Below are 23,750 nucleotides of genomic sequence, written 5' to 3'. Positions count from 1 at the left end.
AAATGTATGCGTAAAAGATTGGATCCTAATAAAACTATTTTGTTAAATGAAACACAAGTTCGTGTCACTACATTTTTCAGTGTCTGTAAAAGTTGTCTCTATACTGAAGTTATTTTACCACCATATTCCCACTGTGACTATGACTTTTCAATAAACACGCACGCATTTACATTACTTGACTACATGGCATTCAAAAAGACCCCCAAGGAAAAATGCTCTTCAATTGTTCCCCTCCAGTGTTTCTACAGTCACTGGTTAAAAAACCCTAATAAACGTTGAATTACAGGATAGCACCCGTCTGATCGCCCACATGATCAACCAAGTCTTATTCTGAACACCGTGTACCACTGTGCACCTCATCAGTACTGAAACCCCTCTGGCATTTGACGGACACCGGCTTGGAGGAGCCAGTCCAGCAGGGGCCGAGTCAAATTGGCCAGAGAGTACAAGGGTAGACCGGAAGCCCAGGAAATAACTTTCACAATAAATGCTTTTCAGCTTATTTACTACTAATCGGCAGTACTTACAAATAAACCTTCAGGGACTTATTGAATCTCGACCTTATTCAAGTGAAATTGATAGGGAACTTTATGGTTATTAGGACATGTTTTACCGTATAAGACAAAATGGAATTTGACTGCAGTTTTGTGATCTTCACTTATCATGACAAAATTAGAAATTAATTTTAAAGGATTACAGAGGTAACCTGCTGCTCCTTCACAGCTAGGTTAAATGGATTTCATTCTCTTATGTCCAACAGAAGGACACTGCAACTACATTAAAAATAAAATAAAAATCCAGGGCTCATATAATTACTACAGTGCATGTTGATTTTTTTTAAAAAAATGTCTGGGCATGTGTGTGTGGGCAATCGTCCCACACGAGAATACCTAATTGAAAAAAAAAAATCCTCGATGCAGAAATGGACATGCGGCTGTCGTAGGCTTGATTCGAGTCTGTTTTATCTTGAAAATCTGTACCGGAAGTTCAATTTCAATTCTGCACAACTTGACAGTGGTGGGGAAAGATTGACTGTGAGCAACCTCAGACAGGTGGAGGAGACGTCCTTAAGCAGCTGAACTGCACCGTTGTTGGACCCGGTCGGGCAGGACTGGGCTGGGCTGCAGGACGAGCAGCGGTGGACGCTGTGCACGGTCGGTGCGCGGATCCTCCTGCAGCTTCACAGTATGACACCAGATCCAAAACGTGGTTTGGCTCATTTTCCCATCCTGAGCTTTTGCACACACGCTGGACGCTTAAATGTGGACACGAGGAGCTCGAAGGATGTAGTTGCGGTGGATTAATGAGGAGTGCACATGGGCTTGTTTTTTTTCTCTGAGATTATCGGCTTATAAATTTCATCGCGCTGCCTTGGCCATGGAGAACCAAGCAGCTGAGCCGCAGAACTATGAAGATGTACAGAAAAGGGGGTATCTCCGCAAGCATAAATCCATGCACCGGCGCTTCTTCGTGCTGAGGGCGGCCTCTGAGCATGGTCCTGCTCGACTTGAATATTATGAGAACGAGAAGAAATTCCGCAGTAAATCACCTGTGCCCAAAAAAGTACTGAACCTGGAGACTTGCTTTAACATCAACAAGAGGGCAGATTCCAAGAACAAGTACATGATAGTCCTTTATACCCGCAGTGAGAGCTTTGCCATCGCTGCAGACAGTGAGGAGGTCCAAAATGAGTGGTACCAAGCCATGCTGGACCTTCAGTGCAACTGTAAGATATGAAGAGACTGATGTGATTCCTACTGTCTGTTTCTGCATCAGGCCTATCCTGCCGTAGGCTGTTTGTTCTCCATTCACTGTTTGGCTCGGCCATTCCGAATTGTTCATTGAATATGATAGGCTCGAATTTATATATACATATATATTTATATATATATATTACCCCAGGTCTACCTCAGTCATTTAATGTGAACAAATAATGGAAATATTGGATGGTGTGTTTTTAACCAAGAGGCAGGTGCTTCCGACTGAACAGGGTAGACCCACACTATGGGCGGCATGTGCTGTGTTTGTGTGGCACAATCTCAATAAGCGGGGGTTTAATACAGTTATGACCTGCGGATCATCAGCTGTCTGCAGAATTTAATTTGATGCATTAAATCGCCTTTAGATACAATAATATGTAGACCATCGCCTTTGCTGACTAAAATACTGCCGATTTCATGCGATGGTGTATTTCTGCATGGCGCAGTGGGCATATAGCAACCATCCAAGGGATGCATCATATAGTAGTAGCCTATCGTGGTGCACTCCGCTGGAGCCTGTGTTTTTGTTTTTCTGCACAGCTCTGACTGCCGTTCGCCTAACCTACATTTCTGTTACACGGCGCTGCTGGTAGGGAGGAGATGCCATCGTCAGTGTGCTCTCCCTGCAAAATGCGTTTCTGTTGGTTATCCTCGTGTTTACGTTGTTATCCTTATGCTGGAGCTGAACACCACCACCCACTCTCCCCGTTATGCTTTCAGTTAGTTGAGACTGATGGGCTTGCCCAGCTCTAGTGTTGTCATGTAGTGGAGCTCTAAATAAATACACACTGGAGTACAGACCCCATTTTGTTGAGATTGTGTCTCAGGGCCACAGCACCACATTCTTTTAAATGCAGCTCAATTATAGTGTTTAATGTATAATCAGCTTAAGAACATAAAAGTAGAGATTGAAGCACTGCAACATACAGGTTAGGGTGATTCCTGTGGCGCTCATCTCAAATTAATTAAATAGTTTTCTTAAAGATGGACGCAACCCGATTTAGTTGTCAGTTGTTAGGCAAAAAGAAAAAAAGAAAAAGGAAAAAAGGACAAAAAAAGTGCATAAATTTTGAGTGTATTTAGCCTGAGTTTAAACACTGCCTTGTTTTACAAGCAAATGTAGTGCAGTGTAGTGTCAGGGTTATATGACTTCTATAAAATTGGTAATTAATTTAGTGCAATTCATCTGCTTGAAGCCATTTCTGTATGTAGCAATTTAATGGTAATAAAGCAATGAGAAACAAAACATTACTTATCACTTACACTATCTAGTCACTTTGGCTTCAATCTATATTTTAACAGGCTATGTGTTTGTAAATGGTGATTCAGTGTCATAAATGTTTTATTTATTCTTTATTTTTTTCTCAGGTAAAACTCCTGAGGACTATGGCAGTAGTGGAGAGTGTAGCTCTCCCTCTCCTGTTCCCACCTTCAAAGAAGTATGGCAGGTCAAGGTTTGGCCTAAAGGTCTTGGACACGCCAGGAACCTAGTGGGCATCTACCGGCTGTGCCTAACTGACAAAACAGTTAACTTTGTCAAACTCAACTCTGATGTGGCTGCTGTGGTGTTGCAGCTCATGAATGTTCGCAGGTGTGGCCACTCAGAGAATTTTTTCTTTATTGAAGTTGGTCGCTCTGCAATTACCGGCCCTGGAGAGTTTTGGATGCAGGTGGATGACTCTGTTGTGGCTCAGAACATGCATGAAACCCTGCTTGAGGCCATGAAGGCCTTAAGTGAGGAGTTCCGCCAGCGCAGTAAATCTCAGTCTGTGGGAACATCGTGCGGAGGTGGAACTGCTTCAAACCCCATTAGCGTCCCGACCCGCCGTCATCATCCAAATCTGCCACCAAGCCAGGTCGGCTTCTCCAGACGAGCTCGCACTGAGACACCTGGAACAGGAAGTGGCAGCACCAGCACTTCACCCACATCACGCCATGGGTTTCCAAGGGCGCGAACAGCCAGCATCGGGGGCAGGTCAGAGGAGAGTGGAGCAAGTGCCAAAGGAACATGGGCCAGCTCTAGCCCAAGTCTCAATGGATCCTGCTCAACTACACCAACACTGAGGCCTAAGCCCACCAGAGCTCCAACTCCTGCTAAGATTACTCTCAGCCTTGCACGTTACACACCGAATCCGGCTCCCTCCCCTGCCCCGAGTCTATCTTCAAGCTCTGGTCATGGCTCAGAATGTGGCCTAGTGGGGGCAGCAGTGGGAGGCATGACAATCTGCTCCTATCCTCGTGTTTCTCAGAGAGTTTCTGTTTCAGGTTCACCAAGTGACTACGGCTCCTCAGATGAGTACGGTTCTAGTCCAGGGGAACACTCTTTGCTGGTACCCAGTCTTTCTGGACACCATGTACACGGAGAAGGGTCCTCCAGTTATATAGTCAGGGGGCAGCGAGAAGGACTCCTTGGTTCCCATCATCGCTCCAAAGGCCGACGGATTCTGCGGCGCTCATCAAGTCGTGAATCTGAGGCAGAACGCAGACTGTTAAGTAAGAGGGCTTCCCTTCCTTTGGCAGCCCATGAACGACTTACCCCACATAGAAAAGATGAAGATGATGAAGAATATACTATTATGTCACAGAGTGCTAACAGGGATAGAGCTGATTTGCACCATGGCTCAGGGGTTTTGGCAGGTGGGGGTGGTCAGCTTGACATGGTAGGGGAGAATAGAAAGAAGCCTGACAAAAGCCGGGAACAAGTGGGTGCAGGACCATCTATGGATAGTGGCTACATGTCCATGCTCCCGGGAGTGACGTCTCCTCCTGTTTCTCTTCCTCTCTCAATAGACATGCCTGACACTAATGCTAAACCTGGGACAGATGATGAGTATATGGCTATGACCCCCAATAATAGTGTGTCCCCCCCTCAGCATATTCACGAGCCTAGCTCTGAGGGCTACATGGTCATGTCTCCCAATAGCAGCAGCTCCACAGACCTTCATGGACTGGGTATGTGGGATAGCAGGACCAGCATGGAGGGCCGGTCAGCCAGTGACTACATGAACATCTCACCAGTCAGCAGCCAGTCTGCCTGCAGCACGCCACCTTCCCACCCTGAGCAGCACCAACTCCAACCAAAAATGTTCAATTCTTATTTCTCCCTGCCACGAGCTTATCAACATACTCTCTATACTCGTTTTGAGGAGGACTTAAACAAAGGGGAAGGAAAGAAAAACAGTGGTGGGCATAATAGTGCTGGACAGGGAGGAGTAGTGAGTTATACCAAGAAAACCAAAAACGCAGTGGGCTCTGCAGGAGGATGCCAACTATCCATGTCTTCCTCTTCTTTTTCCTCCAGCTCAGCCAGCAGTGAAAGCCTAGAAGACAAGACCATATCGGCAGGGAGAGGGTTAAGTTTACTAAGAACTGGAGCCGAGTACAGGAGTGCGGGAACATGCACAAAAGATGGGCGTCATCATCAAAAACGTAGGTCAAGTAGTAAGAGCCCAAAGCAACAAAGGAGGGGTCGTCCTCTTAGTATGTCTTCAGACATTACTAAAGCAAACACCCTACCCAGGGTGAAGGAAAATTTGCTGCCATCTGTAAATCAAAATGTTGGTGAGTATGTCAGTATTGTATACAAGGGTGACAATAAGTGTAATGGAAGAAAGTCGGTGGAGTCTGACCACAAACAACCTGTGATCCATGGGACACTCCGACCTTTAAATCAGCCACTCCTCTGCCACGATAATCCTGCTAACCTTCCTCGAAGCTTCTCTGCACCATTATCCACCTCTGCTGAATACGTCAGCATGGATTTGGGGAAGCCATCGATGCCCCGGACTCCCATTAGGTCCACACGTAGCACCCCCCAAAGCCCACCAGCTGTCGCCCCCAAGGCTCGCTATGAACACATCACAACCTCTCCTCGGGCAGCAGAGGTTAATCCCGGGTATAGAGCAAAAGTAAAGATGCCAGCAATGGCAGCAGATGGTCCTGCTTCATTTACAGACAGCAAAGGTTCAGACCCCAGCATTTCAGCAAGATCTACCATCCACTCTGGTCAGGCCCTATCTGTTGAAAAGGAGACAGGTTTGGGTTTTTCCCCAGTCAAGTCCTTCCAATCTCCTGAGCGGAGCAGCAGGTTTATTCGAGGTGACCAGCAGGGATGGCGAAGCCACCGCTCAGAGACTTTTAACTCACCTCCCTCCTTACCACGCCACCCACCATCTTCTACCTCGCTCTTCCCAGAGGGCAGCCAGGCAGCAAGTCACCGGCATGGTTTAGACTGCTCACTGTGGGAGAACGGGCAGGCAGCTAGTTTGTCTGCAGCACCTCCACCACAAGCCTCCACCTCATCTGCTGAACAAGGCCTTAACTATATTGACCTTGACTTGGCCATAAAGGATAGCCCTCAAACTGGAGTGGAGTGTGCCTCTTCTGCCTACAACATCGGAGGAAGCGCTATGGGTAGCAGTGCTGGCTCCAGCCTCAATACTTATGCCAGTATTGATTTCTTTAAATCAGAAGAACTCAGAGCACACCAGAACAGTAAAAAGGATGGGCAAGGTAAGCGCTACTAGGGTTGCAAACCAACTTCATCTTAAAATTAAACAATGGCTGGGAAATAACATTTTGATTGTAACATTTGAGATATGACGGAGGTTCATTTTGTGTTCTTAAAAAAACTATTCAACAGCTGAGGCTCTGTGTTTATAGATATCTTGTGAGATTTTACTGATTGAGCTATTTAAACATTATTTGAAGTTAGATAGAATGTTCCAATAATTATAATATGACATGAGGTCCAGTTAACTTTGCAACAAAACAGCTGCTAGAAATCCATCTGTTCATCCATCATCTTAACCGCCTATCTTGGGTCACAGTGGGGCTGGAGCCTATCCCAGCTATCATTGGATGAGAGACGGGGTACCCCCTGGACAGGTCAGCTGGTAGAAATGGTACTTTAAAATTTTATACTTCAGTTACATTTCAAAGCCTTTAACTTTTTTACTTGAGTGGTTGAATAGGCACTTCTACTTATAAGAGCATCTTTTTATTAAGAAGAAGAACAACCTTTTATTTCCACTTTTATTTATTACATATACATATTGCACATACATGTTACAATGAAATTCTTTCCCTGCATTTAACCCACCCCCCCTGGGGGGAGCAGTGAGCAGCAACAGGGGTTAATAGGAAAACCTGTTTTTTTTGCCTTGTTGCTTTTAAGGTTTAGATGCAATGGGCTTGACAAAAGTCATTTTCAGGTCTTAGTCACACCTTCGACTTTCATTCTTTACTGATGTGTACCTTTGCTTCAAGCTGGTGGACGGTACAGTTTTTCTAGACTGTGGGTTGCATGTAGAGTCTCTTATTAACAAAAGTGGGTGTTCAGAGAGCAAAGCCAATTGATTTGTCTGCTGGTAATGAGCCATTTCACATAAATGGAGGTAGAGGGGTCAGAATATGGGCCAGGTGTTTATGTTTATGTGTGGGTGTGCTATCAGCTGCAAGATTTCACATGGTAGCCCTAAGGTTTTCCCTCACATGGAACAGATAATTATTTTATGTTTAATGATTGTGGTTAAAGTTACATTTTCAATGGACTGAAGTGCATTGCTTTAATACAAATTTCTTTTATATTTAAGTATTATAAAAGCCAGGAGAGGAAGTTTGATAAAGTGGAAGCATGCAGCTATGTAAATGTGTAATCAGAGATTTAAATAGAGTAAACAACTTGTGCAGCTTATTTATTCTCAGCAGCTACAACATTTGCATGATTGATTTTATTTAATGCTTTTCAGTCTCTACATGTACATGTATAAGCATAATAATTGGGAATAGTTTGTTTCTGGATTTAATTTTTAACAAGCAAAGCAAGAAGTATATGTATAAGTACATATATCTGTAAATTACCTTGTAATGTAAATTTTCACATAAAAATTACAGGATTGACTGTGCTAATCCTCGTATCAGCTGCCGTGTTTATCCTGCTTTCAATATCTAAAGCAATAGTAACAGAGAGAAGATGGTGGCTAAAAACTTGGTGGTGCTCCACTGTCAAATTATCACTCAAATAATCTAGTAATATTGCATTACTCCACCTTTTATTAGATGTTCAAATTAAATGCTAATTTAAATATCAGAATTAGATTAAGATGTTTATCTGTGCCCTCTGTTTTAATTGAAGTATGCAAAATCCGATTCAGTGGTTTAACTTAGATCTCCAGGATATCTGATCTTTTTAACAGTTAATTATCTTTACTGGCACTAATATGAGTTGTTAATAGAGTATATGTGTACCATATTTTCTATTTGTGATGATGAATGTCCGCACTGGGAAAACAAACTGACAAAACATAGGTGGATGTAACCGCTTAGTTGCCATTTTCATATTGATCACATTAGGTAAAATTAATGTGGTTTAATAAGACAGGCCTGTGGTAAAATTTCACGGATATAAATGAGGTGCGCTGAAAACCACATGTATAGTGGAGGAAACATTGAGATATATAATGATATGAAAGTGAAAAATTATATATATATATATATATATATAAATATATATACACGTGTGTGTGTGTGTGTGTGCGCGCACATTGCAGTGTACACATTTTTAACCATGCCGACTATTTTGTTACACAGCAATGGTGAGATTGCAGACAATCATTTGACTGAAAGTGGATGGAGCAATTGGTAGGACTGACTCAGAGCTACTCAGACAAAAGGTTGATTTGTCAGCACTTCTGTCTGAGCGTCCCCTGAAGTACGAACTATTTGTTATTACTTGGCTAGGTTATTTTTAATAAAGTGTATTTTCTAAGGCAGTTCTACTCCTCTGTAGACAACATTAGCTGATGATTACAATGTCTGCTTTCGACTTCATTTTGCTGACATGATCGGAACCAGAGTTGCACTGAACTGTGTGTTGTTGAGGTGGCTCATGATAAAGAAGAAAGACTTCAAAATCTCTAGAACCGATAAGACAAGACACATAATATTGACATCTGCAACAATGTCTGTAAGACTCAAGTTAGAAAATTCTTTTACAAAGATATCATGCGTCATATGATATTTACCCAAGCAGCTAGCATCAGCTCTAGTTAAACAGAAGCAATGTGCTTTGAAGGATAATCTCTAAACCACCTTACCTACTGTAGATTTTTGGTGGGAACAATTAATGTCCAGTGGATTATTATGTAAACTACAATAATAGGAATACCTACAGTAAAAAAAATCCTGTAAATATTAGAAAATATTTTATGTAAAAATGATAATCATTTATATCCCTGCCTACTTTTTACTCTTTTCTTCCAGATTGTTGATCTCGGTCTGCATCTTTGAGCTGAGTGTGACGCTGGTGTGACAGTTCCACACTCTGCCCATGAGAGGATGGTCCGCTGTCTGATCTGTTGCCACAACATAGCTGAAGACTGAAAACCTGGAAAACTCATCGCCATCCCATCGGCTGTTTTCTGTCAACAAAACATGTGCCAAACATACACACAAACACACTCATGCACGCGCGCACAAACTCACAGGGTAAGGAAAAAGTTTTGTTTTTGCCTTCTTTAAAATACAAATGACATTTGATTATTGTTTAACTTAATATAACGGATGACACAGTGAGATAGTGCAAGCTGTCAGGTGGACGTTACTGTACACCCAACATGGTGGCTTTGTTATACAGTATCTTGTCTTCTTTTTACTTCATCCACCTGAAGGCAGCATTCTAACAATCATGCAGGCAAAGTCATAGATCAATGAGGCTTTCAGGGACTCACACAAATGGCACAAACCTCCATCTGTGTGTTCTCTAACACATTTGCTTGTGATTGGTACATAAGCTAGTCTAATAAAGTGGTAGCTGTTGACACAGTCTCAGCTGAGTAAGGCATGTTTACTTATTGGCTCCTATTACAAACTTGAATCCCCCAGATTTACGTTTCTATACATTGTTATATCAACCTTTGTCCTTTTAAGCTAAATGATCATCAGGTGTCACTTTGCTCAAAATGAGAAGGAAAATACAGCAAGGAAAGTTCCTAATGTTTCTGTAAACATAATTGATTTATTATAGACAGTTGACCAAGAAAGCCTTTATATTTCTTGACATCTTTTCTTGTGCTACTGAAGGACTTCAAAATACGCTTAACCTCTGAGGTATATTATGCTACACTTTTCTTTTAGAGAAAGAAGGATCCAATCAATATTTGTAAAATTGATAGAAGGGCAACCTTTATTAATATCATGCAATTACATTTTAATTTTCACAGTGCAGACATATTGGCATACAAAGTTGATATTTAATTTGTAGTTGAAGGATGAGAACAATGGCTTTCACTTTATCCCTTTAGAATTGTTATACTGTAATGTTTCTTTACACACAATTAAGTTTTATCCCTAAATCTCCAGATGTGCTCCCACACAGGATACATGTTTATAGAACCCCAGCTTTGCTTATGCTTCAACTAAACATGTCCTGTCATGTCCTGTGGCTGATTTTCAGATGATACCAGTGAGAACATTACAGTAAGTACGTGCATCTCAGTTGTATTGTGAGAAACTTGGTTGATCCGCTTATACACTATGTGGTGTTACAGTCTTAAGAGTTGAGTTATCATCAGACTGCCTGGTATGGAGACACACAGTGGGGGTGACACCACTGCTGCTTTAGGAAATGAAACAAAAAGCTGTTCAAATCATCTAAATTAGTAGCAATTCAAATTCAAATAATTCAAATGATTGCAACTAAGCAGCAAATAAAGTCATGTCATACAGTATGTTGCATACTGTATGGGCTGAAGCTAAAATACCACAGAAAAGTCACATGAAATCCACAACACAATATAAAAAGTAGATGCAATATTACATAAACTTTCCGATTAACATATTAATATAGCATTCTTTTGCTATGCACGTAAACAACTTAATGCAGTAAGGACAATAATTAGATAATGTAAATGTTTTCACTGAATATAATATTGTTGTTACGGATGAAAGCTGAAAATGACACAGTTGAAAATTTTAACAGCTTAGCTGCTTTATGTGTGTGTTTGAGGGGGGCTAAATCCAACTTTTTAATTTTCTGAAATAGGGAGACGGCAGTCCCCACATTACCTCAAAATAATTTCGGCAAACTGTGAGTATTTCAGTCGCTCTTTATATTTAAACAAAGGGCTGGAACATAAATGCTTGTAATATGAGTGAACCAAGCTCCCAGAGCAACGCTTTGATTTCTGAAGGACAGAGCTACTGCAATTATAAAGATTTCACTTAACTTAACTTACACCGGATGAGACTGACAGGTGGCTGTAAAATGCGTGAGCCAGGTGTGATGGAGATATTAGAGAATGCTGTTCCACAGAGAGTTAAATTTGAAATGAGGTGAAATGAAAGCCATTGTTGTGATGTGACAATCATATTTTAATATAACTATCACTGAGGAAGAATGACTGGGATCAGAAAAAGGTTAAAAGTCCCTTCACTTTGGTGGCACTTGTAACCCTGTAATAATTTTCTTACAGTCTCTAACTACAGGCCACATTTACAATGAAGACACACATGTGAAATGATAGTGAACAAACTGTATAAGACTAGATAAGGAATTTCCAATTTCACACAAATGTCTCCAATTGCCTTTGAGTATAAGTATAAAATTATTTAGCTCCTGAGTTAATTATGACTACAGAAGACCTCATATTAATACATTTTGAAGCAATGTAGCACAAATGTTTGAAAAAGTCATAGTATAACTACTTTTTTGGCAACTGTGCTTTTTGAATATACCTGTATATTACACTACAGAATACAAAAACTATAATACATTTTGTAATTTGTTTTTCTCATTTGCATAACAGTTAACACATTTCTAATATAAAGTGACATTACAATAGTATATAATATATACAGTATACATATAATAATTAATACTATATAGCCTAGATATCTATATGCTCTTTTATAAAGTGCCTCATTTTTGATTGTAGCTGTTTTTACACAGGTAATCTTAAAATTGGTTGTGAAAAAAGTGTTGTCTCTTTCCTGAATCTAAATTGTTCATTTGTCAAGACAGCCTGGAAGCTTATATTGCCATTAGTCAACCATAATCAAATTGCCTTACTGTGTTATCAGAAACACAAGGGAAAAAAAACGTTTTCTTTTTTTTGCAGTGCCTAATACGTCAGCCTGAGTCTAAGCACTCCATCATTCTTTTGTTTGGCTTCATCAGTCATAAGAGGTTTTGCCAAAAAAAGACCACCCTATTCTTTTTGTTAGTAGTTTCATACCCATGGATGTATCCATTCAGGCCCTGCTGTCTTACTTTTACTTTGTCTGCAACCAGTCGGGCACTTGTTCAGTGTGAAAGCTGAAGGCCTGTTGCAGATCAGAGTTTCCATCTGAAGCTGATTGTTAGTGGACAGCAGTACATAGCTTGTAGAAAATTTTTTTTAATTAGTCTTATAGATGAGACTGCTTTGCTTAGCTTTACATTTTCAATCAAATTTTTAAAAATGGGAAATTCTACAAATTAACACAGTTGCAGGTGTCTTCAATGATAAAACGGGATCTTACTCTGTAGTCTGCAAAAAAATTAAGTAGTATGTGCACTTGCAATTTGCAGTATTTTTAACCCCATAATAAACACAAAAGCATGTGATTTTATCTCTTCAAGGGAGCAAGTACTGGTGGCTGGTGACAGCTATCTGAACTAAACCAGTATTAACATGCTTGTTTACTGCTCTCATTATTTGGATGAGGATTATCTGGATGTGGATTCTCTTCCATGTAGGTATGAATGATAGAACCTTTCTCTTGTATTCTCTACACTCAAACATGGGACTTGGTCTTGGTCAGTGCTGGTCATGATCACAATCATTACTTTCTTCTTCCATGTACAACATTCTGCTGCTGTCTAAGAAATTGCCAAAAAAAACAAAGTCTGACAACAATTCAATCGTCTACTGTAAAGATAATTTGCAAAGAGTAGACACATAAAATAGAAAAATAGATTATAGGTCTGATATATAAAAAGATTTAAAAACTCATTTTTCACTTGATAGCCACTTGGCCAAAAAACAAAATGTTAAAATGTAAATGGAGTCAAACTTTTTTAAGCAAACTGTTTTTTTAAGGTAGTGTGACTTATAGTTTATGACTGGTTGCGTACTGTATCCAGAGTCACCGATAGAGAGTTTGGCCACATTTTAATGTTAGTACTGTACATTAAATCAAGACGTGTTGGTAGCAAATCAAAAAATATCTACTAGATATGGTGTTGTGATGCCAAACGTTTCACTAATTGCAGTGACCAAACTGTTTTAATTGCGGGCTCTGGCTGTGTGTATACAGGGTACAAATGATGGAGGCTTTCTTGATGTATTTTTGACACTAGTAGCTTTTCCCACATTTAGGTCGAATTTTTTATTTTTCACTGGCCCCTGGTTCACACCAGGCTAATACAGTGTTTAATTTAAAATTTCTGTTTTTACACATTTGTCAGCTACTTGTCAGTCAGTGTTTGATCCTATGAAGTGAATTTATTTTGTTTGAGCAGAGCTCACTACTGCCAATAGTTAGTGCTCAATACAGAGAATATTTTCTGTTAAACTCTTGTATATCAAATCCAAACAAATATGTGGACTACTTCCACTTTTTTATTTCTCGCTGTGTTGCTCCTTTGATATAGCGATCTTCGTCATTTCTTTGTTGTTCCTTCAGTGGAACTTTTTAAATTGGGGATTACAGAGAGCTCTGACTGTACGTCATAATCTCATGTGGAAGCAGACATAACAGTTGGTAGAAAACCCTGTGGAGAGTCTGAGAAGGGTCTCAGGATATTACTGCTACCCCTTAGAGCAGGAGGAACACATAAAATGTCATTTAATGGATTGTGTATCCAAAAAGTGCCCTCAACAGCATGAGCCTCTCCGCAGTGTTTCCTTTCTCATTAGGTGATGAACAAAAATGCTTCTCATCTGCAAATAATGAGAGTTCTGCAGAGTATTTTTGTTTTGTGAATGGGAGCAACTCCCATTCACATGTTGTCCATTCAAAATATTTTGTAACATGTCATTATAAAAGATGCACATGAATTGCTTATCAGACTCTAACTGTGGGAAATGTTACTGTTTGTAATCAGGATAGCAATTATAAATACAATGGAAATAGCATTGTATGTATTTTAAAGCTATTGATACTACTTTGATAATGATGTAAAATGTAAAAAGACTGAACAAGACCTAAAGGTATGTAAAGTATACTGTGTATAGAGGAGTTTGCTCCAGGGGTGGTATGGGCATGGGGTTCATCATGTTTATGCTAAAATTGTTTAACACAGAATATTGATGATTCTTGTCTGTGATGTAGACAACGTCAATGTTTTTTTTTTGTTTTTTTTTTTGATAAAAGGCAAAGGGATATAAAAAAAATAAAACTGTGTCTTTTATTAACCTAATGCCTGAATTTCAAGTTAATTTGAATGAGATGTTACAAGTTGTGGTAAAGTGAGTCTGGATTATTGCAAACCACTGATGGTCTGAATTTTTAAGGATAAGCAAGTGGACAGAAGGCACATGGATTTAATCCCAGGCTTCTCAGACAGATGATTTTTGGTAGTGTTGTGGTGGTTTTCTGGTTTATAATTTTTAAAGGTGAACAGAATAATACACGAGGTAAACTTGCTCATAGACTACACATGAAATAATTGCAATTGATAGCTAATTAAAAACGATAAAAGAATGGATGCTACAAGGTTAAACACTTGTAGTGGTTTTGTATGTCATACAAACACTTTCCAGAAATTAAAGAAAAATAGTACAGTTTCAGAAATTAGTTAAAGGTTGCAGGATTTTTTTTTATGTAGAAGATTCTATGTAGGTGCTAAAAACCTGGACAAACGGACTTCATGGATTAACTGGTTTGGCCTTTAAGATACATAGATAAATTAAACAAATTTAGCTATTAAAATTCTCTATTTCACAATCAATGCGCTAAATTGATCACCTATAAAAATAAGATGTGTTATTTAATTCATTTTAAACATCTTGATCGACGCAGCTTGATTACATGTAGTTAAAGATTTTTTTTCTTTCCATTACCAAATATAATTGTTAACATGGCAACAGGTGCAAAAACATAGTACACGGTGTTAAGTGACATTCTTGGGTAAATAGCATAAAAGGTTTCTGTGCCCTCAAACAAGACGGTTGCAAACAAGGTTTAAGTCGGTTTAATGTTTTTAGCACTGGCCATTAGGTACTATGTACATGCAGGCACGAGTTCAAAGGAGATTTGCGAAGCCCAGAGGGAAAAGTAATTTCAGACAGTCCAGATCAACGGCTTTCGGCTTGTCCCTTCAGGGGTCACCACAGCGGGATGAGTTCGGCCGTTCATTTGGGGCCTTGGTTTTTACGACGGATGCCCTTCCTGCCGCTACAGTCCCATTTTATCCGAGCTCGGCAGCGGCAACAGGGTGGCCCTTGGTGGCTGGGCGGTGCCACACCTGATGGTGTCACACCCGCAGCCTTCTATATCCCACCCCAATGCGCTAGTAATGGAAAATCACTCCTATGGTAATTACGCAAATTGTTGATGATATGAGATGATTAGCTTATATGTGAACCAGTATGTAGGACGATAACGTAATGTCTTTGATAGGGATTTATTTGGATTTTTTAAAACGACAACCAACCAGCAGAGCGCGCTGTACCACGTTATCTCTACACGAGTTTCTGTTGAAAAACCGGAAGCTTTGTGTTCTTTCCGCTTTATGACATAGATGTTAAATTGGATGCGATCACACAGTGGCCATCGGAGCTGCTATTTTAATTAGATTAATTAATGCACTTGTTTCCTAATTCATCTCAAAGATTGCATATTCTAGTTAATGTCTAGTTTAACATGCAAATGTTTCAGTATAAAAACGGAGGTTTGTTATTTAAACGTGTTTTATTCGGTACACAATGTAGAATGTGCAATTCTACACTGTCGACGTCTTTTACAAAGAAAACATCTAAAAAGGTTGAACGTCGAAAGGAAAACATAACACATAGAGTAATGCTGATAACATTCTTCTCCGTGTAGATGCTGTAACGTTAGCAGCAGAGAAGAGCTATCGCAACAAGCTTTCATACCTCTAACTTTGAGCAGAGTGGGTGCTCTTAGTATTTCATTACTCTCAGGCGTCATGCAACAACCTCCGTAGTCTGATGGACGATCCATTCATTGACTACAGGGCTGAGCACAGGACTAGATAATTCTAAGATAACTTGTGAGCGTTTTTGTGGTGTTTTAAGCTAGCATGCAGTCAGGCGTGGACGACGTTAGCTTCCGTCTGCAGCTCACCAGGTAACCGGTCACGTATGTTGGACTCCCACATTAACATCACCGCCATACATACATTGATACCCCGGGCTCGACTCGTCTCTCTCCTGTAAGGTCTGGATGGTAAAATTCCTCTTTATCTGTTTTATCTTGTGTAAACATCAAATGAACGCTGGCTATAGAAAGCCGATTAATACTGGTTGTTGTGATTATTTTTAGGTTACACGTGAAATGAAAACTTTGACTGTCAGTTTTGGTCTCTAAACAACAGAGTAGGATTACACGTGGCCTGTAGCCAGCTGTGATGTTAAGCAATAAATACTTCCAAATAATGGGGGTTTGTCACCTTCTGGTTATAACCTTCAAATGGAGGAATGCCGTTAGTAACCGGTACCAATCAGCCACATTGCCATCGGTGGCCCTAATAATGTCATGGAGGGCAAAGGTCAGCATGGGCATTCTGAGCAGGAGGCAGCCACACATGCCCTTACCCAGCAAAATGTGATACCCTGTGTGCACAGGTTGTTTTGGTAAAAGTGCAAGTATTGGCCTGAAGCATTCTCCACTACAACTACCTATTCAAATCTTTTAGTTAAGTAAAAGTACGTAAGTAAAAGTAGTTTATCTACATTTTGCCTAAAGTACAAAAGGAAAAGTACTCCACTAAAAAACAATCATTTGAACAAGACTTGTAAAACAATTATTTAAAAAAAAAAAAAATCACTGTACACGTTTACTGTATAACAATTTCACGTGCTGATAGGGGGGTTAAGCCATAATGTTTCATCGGCCTCTTCAAAATATTTTGGACCCATATCACATTTTTATATTAAGACTGCCAGGTGGTGTCTATGTTGTGGCTGATTTGTGTAAAGTACGTCATCACTAATGTTAATGTAAGATAACATTCTTTAATGTAGAAATGTCAGGCCTATACCTTAGATAAGGTAAGACCAGTTAAATTGGTATGAATATAAAATGTTACCAAATTTTAAACATTTGAAATAAATTTTAGACTCAAGAAAATGGTTACCTTTAGCCCAGGTTATTAAAAGATATAAGTGAAGACCAAAGCTCCTCTTGGTGTCATTTAATTGTCCTATTTCTGCTGTAATGTTTGTCTAGACTTGCATTTCAATAAACATGACATTTGTCCTTTTTTCATACCCATTGTTAGTTGGGTTAGTTACTGCAAATTCAATACTGTTCACACAAAAAGTGTAGGTTTTATTTTTGTCACAGCTCTGCTGCTGACATAAACATATGTTCACCCGCATCAAAAAGAAACAAATATCTGCTTATGCTTAGCGTGTGTTTGTATTAATTACAGTGTACTGATAGAATGTAGCAGAGAATTTAGTGAGAGATAAAGTCTCTTTGTTTATCAGGTAGCCGAGAGAACACGGCGCCTCTTGTGACGACCTTTTGGACACCATGGTCCCACACCCAGTTGTACAGGCCATTATTGACCTCTCAGCAGGAGCTATAGGTAACTACCCCGCCATGACTTTCAAAATGAGTCCTGTAAATGTTTTTACAGTATACACACACCACACAGATTCTGATCTTTCCCCTGCTTTCCCAAACACTTTCTAGCTATATCTGTGTCCAACGTGGCAGGACATTGTGATGACTCTTGTCTTTTTCCGGCTCATTTCTCACTGTGTTTATATTGATTGTTTGTACTAGCGTACAGCACTTTGCAAAGCCTCTATGATTCCTCTCCCTGTTTTTCTGCAGACAGTTTGAGTACAAACTTTGATTTTCCTGTGGCTCGTATATCAGACATTCATTTTAAAGCTTTTTTAGTTTTAGTTTGTGCTTTTAACAATTTTATGTCTGTCTGTCCACCTCAAAGGGGGAGCTGCATGTGTCTTTAGTGGACAGCCTCTTGACACAGCAAAGGTCAAGATGCAGACATTTCCTTCGCTGTACAGAGGTTTCATCCACTGCTTTGTGGCCACGTACAAACAAGTGGGCATTCGTGGTCTCTACCAGGGCACCACACCGGCACTGATGGCCAACATCGCAGAGAACTCTGTGCTATTCATGAGCTATGGCTTCTGCCAGCAGGTTGTCCGCTTCACAGCTGGACTGCCCAGTGAAGCTGAGCTGAGGTAGGACAATGTTAACTAAGCTGTCATTCTTGTTAACAAGAAACCACCTTTACACTGAAAATACAGGGCAAGTCTCTAGCTGTCTTCTCTTTATCTTTCCTTTTTTGTTAGTGACGTCCAGAAAGCCTGTGCTGGCTCAGTAGCCTCTATCTTTTCCTCACTAGTACTCTGCCCCACTGAGCTTGTCAAATGCAGGCTGCAAGCCATGCATGAAATGGAGGCATCAGGCAAGATTGCCAAAAGCCAGAAGTAAGTGGTTTTTATTAGGCAAATATTTTTAGGTTGATTTTGTTGATATTACTTTTGCAACTTTTTTGAAATGTGTTGGGCTGCCATGAAATTCAAAATGAGCTAATATTTTCCATGAAATAGTTACATTTCTCAGTTTCACCATCTGATATGTTGTTTATGTTCTTTTGTGAATAAAATATGGGTTGATGAAGTTTGGAAATCATTGCATTCTGTTTTTATTTACGTTTTACACATCTTCCCAAATATTTGGAAAATGGTGTTGTACATTGTACTTGTGAAACGTTCTGATTAAACGTTCTGAGTTCAGTCCGACTTGTTTAGGTAATATTGTAATGTGTACGTTGACTGAACCATATGTCACTTTGCTTGGTTTGAAGCACAGTGTTGTCTGTGGTGAAATCCATTATGAGAAACGAGGGACCGCAGGGCTTTTTCCAAGGCCTGACCACCACTATAGCCAGAGAGGTACCTGGATACTTCTGCTTCTTCGGTGCCTATGAACTCTGCCGCACTGCTTTTGCAGACTACATGAAATGTGACAAGGACGACATAGGTACTGTCCAAACATTCCGTGTGCACTCACTTAGAAGTATAAAAATAAACTTCACTTTGAAGGAAAGTCTGCATTTTAATATCTATCATTACAGTAAATGTAGATGGTGTTTAGTCTAACAGGTGTTTCTGTGTATGTTGAAGGCGTTGCTCCGATTGTGTTCAGCGGTGGTTTCGGAGGTGCGTGTCTGTGGCTGGTTGTCTATCCCATGGACTGTGTCAAGTCTCGGATCCAGGTCATGTCCATGACAGGCAAACAGGCGGGGTTTTTCAAAACCTTCATGACCATCGCACGTACTGAAGGTAAAGAAGTGGGGTTTGACATTTCCCTCGTTTTGTCATCTTGGCAGGGATGTTGTGTGTTCCGATCTGCTGGTGAAAGCATTGTTTGTAAAAAACTAAAAACTCAAGATTCCGGGGGGATTCCTTTGCCTTTATTGATTGTACTGTGTCGTTTACTATCTCTCGTATAGGCGTGAGGGCACTTTACTCTGGTCTCACCCCCACCATGGTCCGTACCTTTCCTGCAAATGGTGCACTGTTCCTGGGCTACGAGGCCAGTCGGAAGCTCATGATGAAGCAGTTTGACAGCTGAAATGGTCCAAATACACAACACTATAATGGGGCTGGTCATTATAGCCTTATGACCTTTAATAAGCTTTGAAGCTTATTATGTGTAGGATCTTTTTTTTACCATTTCCTGCTTCTGTTAAACGTTTCTAAAAACTACCACACATCTCTTTGAAACATAAATACTTTTGATATAGCAGTTACAGCAGTTTTAAAACATAATCTTAAATTATTTTTAGATCTCAATATTCTTTGTTTTTACCACTCCCAAAATGCTATTGCCAACATACAATATATTGAAAGCCTGTAGTACACTATTGAGCAAAATTAACAAGCCACCTTATATTATTATTTAATATCTACCTCAAGTGATATTAGCACAGAAATGTATTTTTCTTCAATTGCTCAGTATGCAGGTACTCGTTATAAACTCTATCCGTTACAACCCAGTATTTGCCTTTTAAACAACTACATTTTGCCTTTTGTGTTGTATCTTTGTGTTATGTGTTATCTAAGGAAAAATTGTTAATGTGCTCCCTCCTCAACTGTATCATTTGCTCACTCCATCACATGTGCAGATGGTAAATCATGTTCATCAGATTTTAGTCAAGACATATTTTATTCAGAAAATACAGTTTTAGATGACACAGAATATGTGTGCAGATACCAATCCTAAATGGGTATCCTGAAAGTGTATCATTTGTATTAATATAACCTACATAAAAGGTGTCAGTAGCAACAAACTTTGTCCTGTATTTTTTTTAACTATTTGTTTTTCAAATCCAATTATGAATATTATTATTATCTTATTTTAGTATTTTATTTCAGATTTCTGTGTTGGTTAATTATTGACTGAAAAGCATCATAAAATACACTCACACATACATATATATAATTTTTCAAATAGAGAGTAAGGTAGTGTTTTATATAGCTGCAGATAGTATACTGTCCTCTGTCTTCCAGCGGGGGGGCACCAGTCAGCTGTTTGAGACTCACAGTGGCTGTAAGTAATAAAACACCAAAATCCAGAGTTAAAATTCCCAGAATTAATTTATCACAAAAATGTTTAGATTACAGTAAAAACTGAAAAGTGACAGTGTTTTCACTTCAGCTTCATCTCACCCCTTTGTCTATGCAGGTTCCACACAAACAGCCGACAAAACCGTTGATCATCTGAATGGCACAGAGAATCAGCTGCAAACAGCTTGTGGCCACCAGGGTACTGAACAGACCAATGTTGAACTGCACAATGTTCTTAGGCTCTGTGCATTGTCCCCACCATGTGCTGTCAGTCAGGTATTTGTGGTCACTGCACAAGAAGAGCTTTGTGAATGATCTGGATTTTACAAACTTGTGAGGCTTCATCAGAAAGTCACTACTGTGTGTCACCTGTTCTTAAAAGGTGTTGTCCAAATCAGAAGGACTTTGCAGAGGGGTCCATTCTGCAAACCGAGCACTGCCACAATAAAACTGTAAAGGGCACCGGCCACACCCACTGCAGCAAATGCAATTGATAGGAACATCTGTAGATGTTGATGATAAAGTAAAGGTCAGAAACATTACAGGTGCAGTTCAATTAATGTTTAATTCAGTTTAATAATTAACATTGCATTCTTGGACTTGCTTACTTTCCTCCTACTCCAAACACTTAGGGTATTTATGAGTTGACAGAGGAACAGGCTCACAATTATTCCTCATATAAACAAACCCAACATGACCATTATACTCTATGTGCTGGAACTCTTTACATTCACCTATTATCTGTAGGCACTTTTCCTGTTTAGGCACGTGGGGAGGCTGGAGCCAATCCCAGCTGTCATTAGTTAAGAGGCTGGCTACATCCTCGACAGATCACCAGTCTATCTGAGCCAGCACTGAGAGACACCCACAGACAGACAACCATTCACAGTCAATTTAGGGGGGGATTCGGAGTACCTGGAGGAAACCCACACGAGCCCCGGGAGAAAATGTAAACTTGCACAGAAAGAAAGCAGCCAGTCAGGGATTTGAACCAGGGATTTTCCAGTTAAAAAGAGGCAGAGCTAACCACTCTGACCTCTGTGTTGGCCTAAAACTCTAGCTATATTTATAAAACAGATTAACACTCCATTTGCTACTCCATATTTACTGTGCTGTTATTGTTATACTGAAACTATGTGACAGGTTTATCCTCACTTTTGATTAACCTTAAGCTGTCATGCAACAGGAATTCTTTTCTAACCTTGAGTAATTTGTAGTAGTGCCAAGAATTTAAATCTATATTTCAATAGGCATTTTGCTTTTCTGGTTCTTCTTTAATCAAGAAGATGTACTGTTTTTTTTAATCATTATTACAGTGGGTTATATTTCAAAATTTTGTGAAAATAGTATTGTGCATACAGCACATTTAAGTTTTTTTAATTTTGTAGTCAAACTTATTTGGGTGTTATTAACTTTAATCATGTTTCTTTGAGACACATGTCCACAAAATTGAAGCAGACTTTATGCACACTAAACAGTTTACAATTTACAGAATACAGAAGTCATTTATAAATGTAATAAGTGGACAAATAAAAACATATTACTTAACATGTTGAGTAGTTACTGACATTGTGACTGACTTACCCCACAACGATTCCCACAGCATCCCTGTGTTCCAGTCAAGTGGATGTAAAGTGCTGGGATCAACACCTGTCATGGGACAGATGGGTTGACAGTGCTTAATTTTCTGTTAAATGAAAACAATTCAGCAATATTGCTCAATCTTATGCTCAAAGCTTCCAAACAATTCCACCTAAAACTGTAGTGAAGTCATGAGAGGTTGGCTTTTAATGAGTTAAGGAGAGCTTCAGCGTTCAGTGAGTTTTAGATTTCTGAGGAAAATACAGCACAAAAAAAAACACAAAACAAAGACTCAAAACTGGTGAACTGGTAAACATGAGTTAAAATGTAATATATTAATGTGTTTTATATGAACACGACTTCTTTCTGCGACTAATATTTTATTACAGAGGTTACAGCTGTCACAACCTTTAGTAACAGAGAAGGGAATACCCACCATTATGCCACCTCCAACGAGTCCTCCCATGTATTTCACCTCCTCAGTAATATGTCCGTTCTGGGCATACTTGACGTCCCCTCCAGGAAAGAACAATACAATGTTACAGATAATGGATGTCACCACTAAAGGGAAGAGAGCACCAGCAATGCAACGGGAACATCTTCCAGTACACATGTTGTCAGAAACGAAATTAACCGACTGCTGGAAAACCTCCTGCAAGTCCAACGCTTCCTGTTTATTTAGGGATGGGCATTTCAAATAGAAACCCAAAGAGAGAGAAACCGAGTTACATTGGTAGTAGCAAGTAGATACAGTCACAGATGTCGGTGTGTGGAAGGTGTGCTCACAAACCCATTACAACATGGAAAAATAGAGACTGGGATGGGCTGGTGAAGTGGTTGTCCCACATTCCAAGATGTCTTTCACAGAGAATACTTCCTTTGTCAAGCTATTAGAGTTAATATTTAGAGGCATTTTTATGGTTAAAGATGCAGTCATCATGTGTTGATAGTCACATCACTGTTACATATGTTTGGTTTGATAATGTTTGTTGTAGTAAATATACATTTTTGTTTGTTGATGTATTATAGTAAGTTCAATTATATTGAAAAGCGTATTCCACTGATGTATTGACATAGTGACTGCAGGATCACAGCACAGTTGGACTTTAGACCAGCTTGTTGGGTGAAGCAAGGGCAACATGTCATTGACATGTACAGGAAAACACTGATAAAAGATGACTGTGTTTGTAGTTAAACAGGGAGTGGCTGGGTGACATATTTTAGTTCCTTTTGCCAATGGTTAACTGCAGTTTATTTCCCAGTATATTCATAGTCAGTTAAATAAAGCTTGGGAATGAAGAAATCACAACACAAACTGTGTCCAAGCAAAACTTTGGCTGAAGCTGCTTCACTCATCGGTGATCAATGAATGCCCAACCATTTGATATTTGTGATTTTATGATTATCTTGTTTTCAAGGGATGCTATAATAAGGATAATACAAAGCATTTAGAGAAGGGAAACCCGAAAGTTAGACATTCTTTCAGCACCATTGTCATGTAATAAAGCTGAACCAACAGTGATTTCCTCTCCTTAGGAGGGGCGTCTAGTTTCCTTTCAATTCATAGCTACAAACATTATCGTGTATTCCTGCTAAGAGCCCGAGGGCCATTCATTTATAGGCCTGA

The 23,750-nt window shown here is 39.7% G+C and overlaps 3 protein-coding genes across 7 annotated transcripts; 2 read left to right on the top strand and 1 right to left on the bottom strand.

The window, feature by feature from the left end:
• Positions 1 to 991: 991 nt before the first annotated feature.
• si:ch211-284e13.4 (insulin receptor substrate 1-B) lies at positions 992 to 15,346 on the top strand. Of its 3 annotated transcripts, XM_067491412.1 has the most exons (5): positions 993 to 1,726; positions 3,129 to 6,272; positions 9,024 to 9,248; positions 10,122 to 10,238; positions 10,804 to 15,346. In XM_067491412.1, the coding sequence occupies exons 1-3, from the start codon at positions 1,378 to 1,380 to the stop codon at positions 9,029 to 9,031; spliced, it is 3,501 nt and encodes a 1,166-aa protein (XP_067347513.1). In that variant the 5' UTR covers positions 993 to 1,377; the 3' UTR covers positions 9,032 to 9,248; positions 10,122 to 10,238; positions 10,804 to 15,346. The 3 variants fall into 3 exon arrangements, with proteins under 3 accessions (XP_067347511.1, XP_067347513.1, XP_067347512.1); XM_067491411.1 differs by having other exon boundaries at positions 9,024 to 10,238; XM_067491410.1 differs by lacking the exons at positions 9,024 to 9,248; positions 10,122 to 10,238; positions 10,804 to 15,346 and having other exon boundaries at positions 992 to 1,726; positions 3,129 to 8,992.
• Positions 15,347 to 15,901: 555 nt separating this feature from the next.
• slc25a15b (solute carrier family 25 member 15b) lies at positions 15,902 to 20,265 on the top strand. Of its 3 annotated transcripts, none has more exons than XM_067491422.1 (7): positions 15,902 to 16,055; positions 17,420 to 17,520; positions 17,890 to 18,148; positions 18,260 to 18,397; positions 18,778 to 18,953; positions 19,097 to 19,255; positions 19,426 to 20,265. In XM_067491422.1, exons 2-7 carry the CDS (start codon positions 17,466 to 17,468, stop codon positions 19,545 to 19,547), a joined length of 909 nt encoding a protein of 302 aa, XP_067347523.1. In that variant the 5' UTR covers positions 15,902 to 16,055; positions 17,420 to 17,465; the 3' UTR covers positions 19,548 to 20,265. The 3 variants fall into 3 exon arrangements, with proteins under 3 accessions (XP_067347523.1, XP_067347521.1, XP_067347522.1); XM_067491420.1 differs by having other exon boundaries at positions 15,902 to 16,145; XM_067491421.1 differs by having other exon boundaries at positions 15,902 to 16,154.
• On the bottom strand, positions 20,123 to 22,901 carry tm4sf21a (transmembrane 4 L six family member 21a). The gene is made up of 5 exons (XM_067491423.1): positions 22,560 to 22,901; positions 22,127 to 22,192; positions 20,912 to 21,045; positions 20,645 to 20,831; positions 20,123 to 20,523 (listed from the first exon to the last, which is right to left on the bottom strand). Exons 1-5 carry the CDS (start codon positions 22,734 to 22,736, stop codon positions 20,515 to 20,517), a joined length of 573 nt encoding a protein of 190 aa, XP_067347524.1. The 5' UTR covers positions 22,737 to 22,901; the 3' UTR covers positions 20,123 to 20,514.
• Positions 22,902 to 23,750: the final 849 nt, after the last annotated feature.

This window comes from Channa argus, chromosome 22 (genome assembly GCF_033026475.1).
Source record: "Channa argus isolate prfri chromosome 22, Channa argus male v1.0, whole genome shotgun sequence".
Lineage (NCBI taxonomy): Eukaryota > Metazoa > Chordata > Actinopteri > Anabantiformes > Channidae > Channa > Channa argus.
The sequence above is the reverse complement of the archived record's forward strand: the minus strand, read 5'-3'. Positions and strand labels throughout refer to the sequence as shown.

Coding starts and splice junctions, on each gene's coding strand:
- si:ch211-284e13.4 (XM_067491410.1), top strand. CDS start 1,378: ATGGAGAACCAAGCAGCTGAGCCGCAGAACTATGAAGATGTACAGAAA. Junction 1,727..3,128: donor GCTGGACCTTCAGTGCAACT/GTAAGATATGAA, acceptor TTTTTTTCTCAG/GTAAAACTCCTGAGGACTAT.
- slc25a15b (XM_067491422.1), top strand. CDS start 17,466: ATGGTCCCACACCCAGTTGTACAGGCCATTATTGACCTCTCAGCAGGA. Junction 17,521..17,889: donor CCTCTCAGCAGGAGCTATAG/GTAACTACCCCG, acceptor TCCACCTCAAAG/GGGGAGCTGCATGTGTCTTT. Junction 18,954..19,096: donor ATGTGACAAGGACGACATAG/GTACTGTCCAAA, acceptor TGTATGTTGAAG/GCGTTGCTCCGATTGTGTTC.
- tm4sf21a (XM_067491423.1), bottom strand. CDS start 22,736: ATGTGTACTGGAAGATGTTCCCGTTGCATTGCTGGTGCTCTCTTCCCT. Junction 22,193..22,559: donor TCGTTGGAGGTGGCATAATG/GTGGGTATTCCC, acceptor GTCCCATGACAG/GTGTTGATCCCAGCACTTTA. Junction 21,046..22,126: donor GCTGTGGGAATCGTTGTGGG/GTAAGTCAGTCA, acceptor CAACATCTACAG/ATGTTCCTATCAATTGCATT.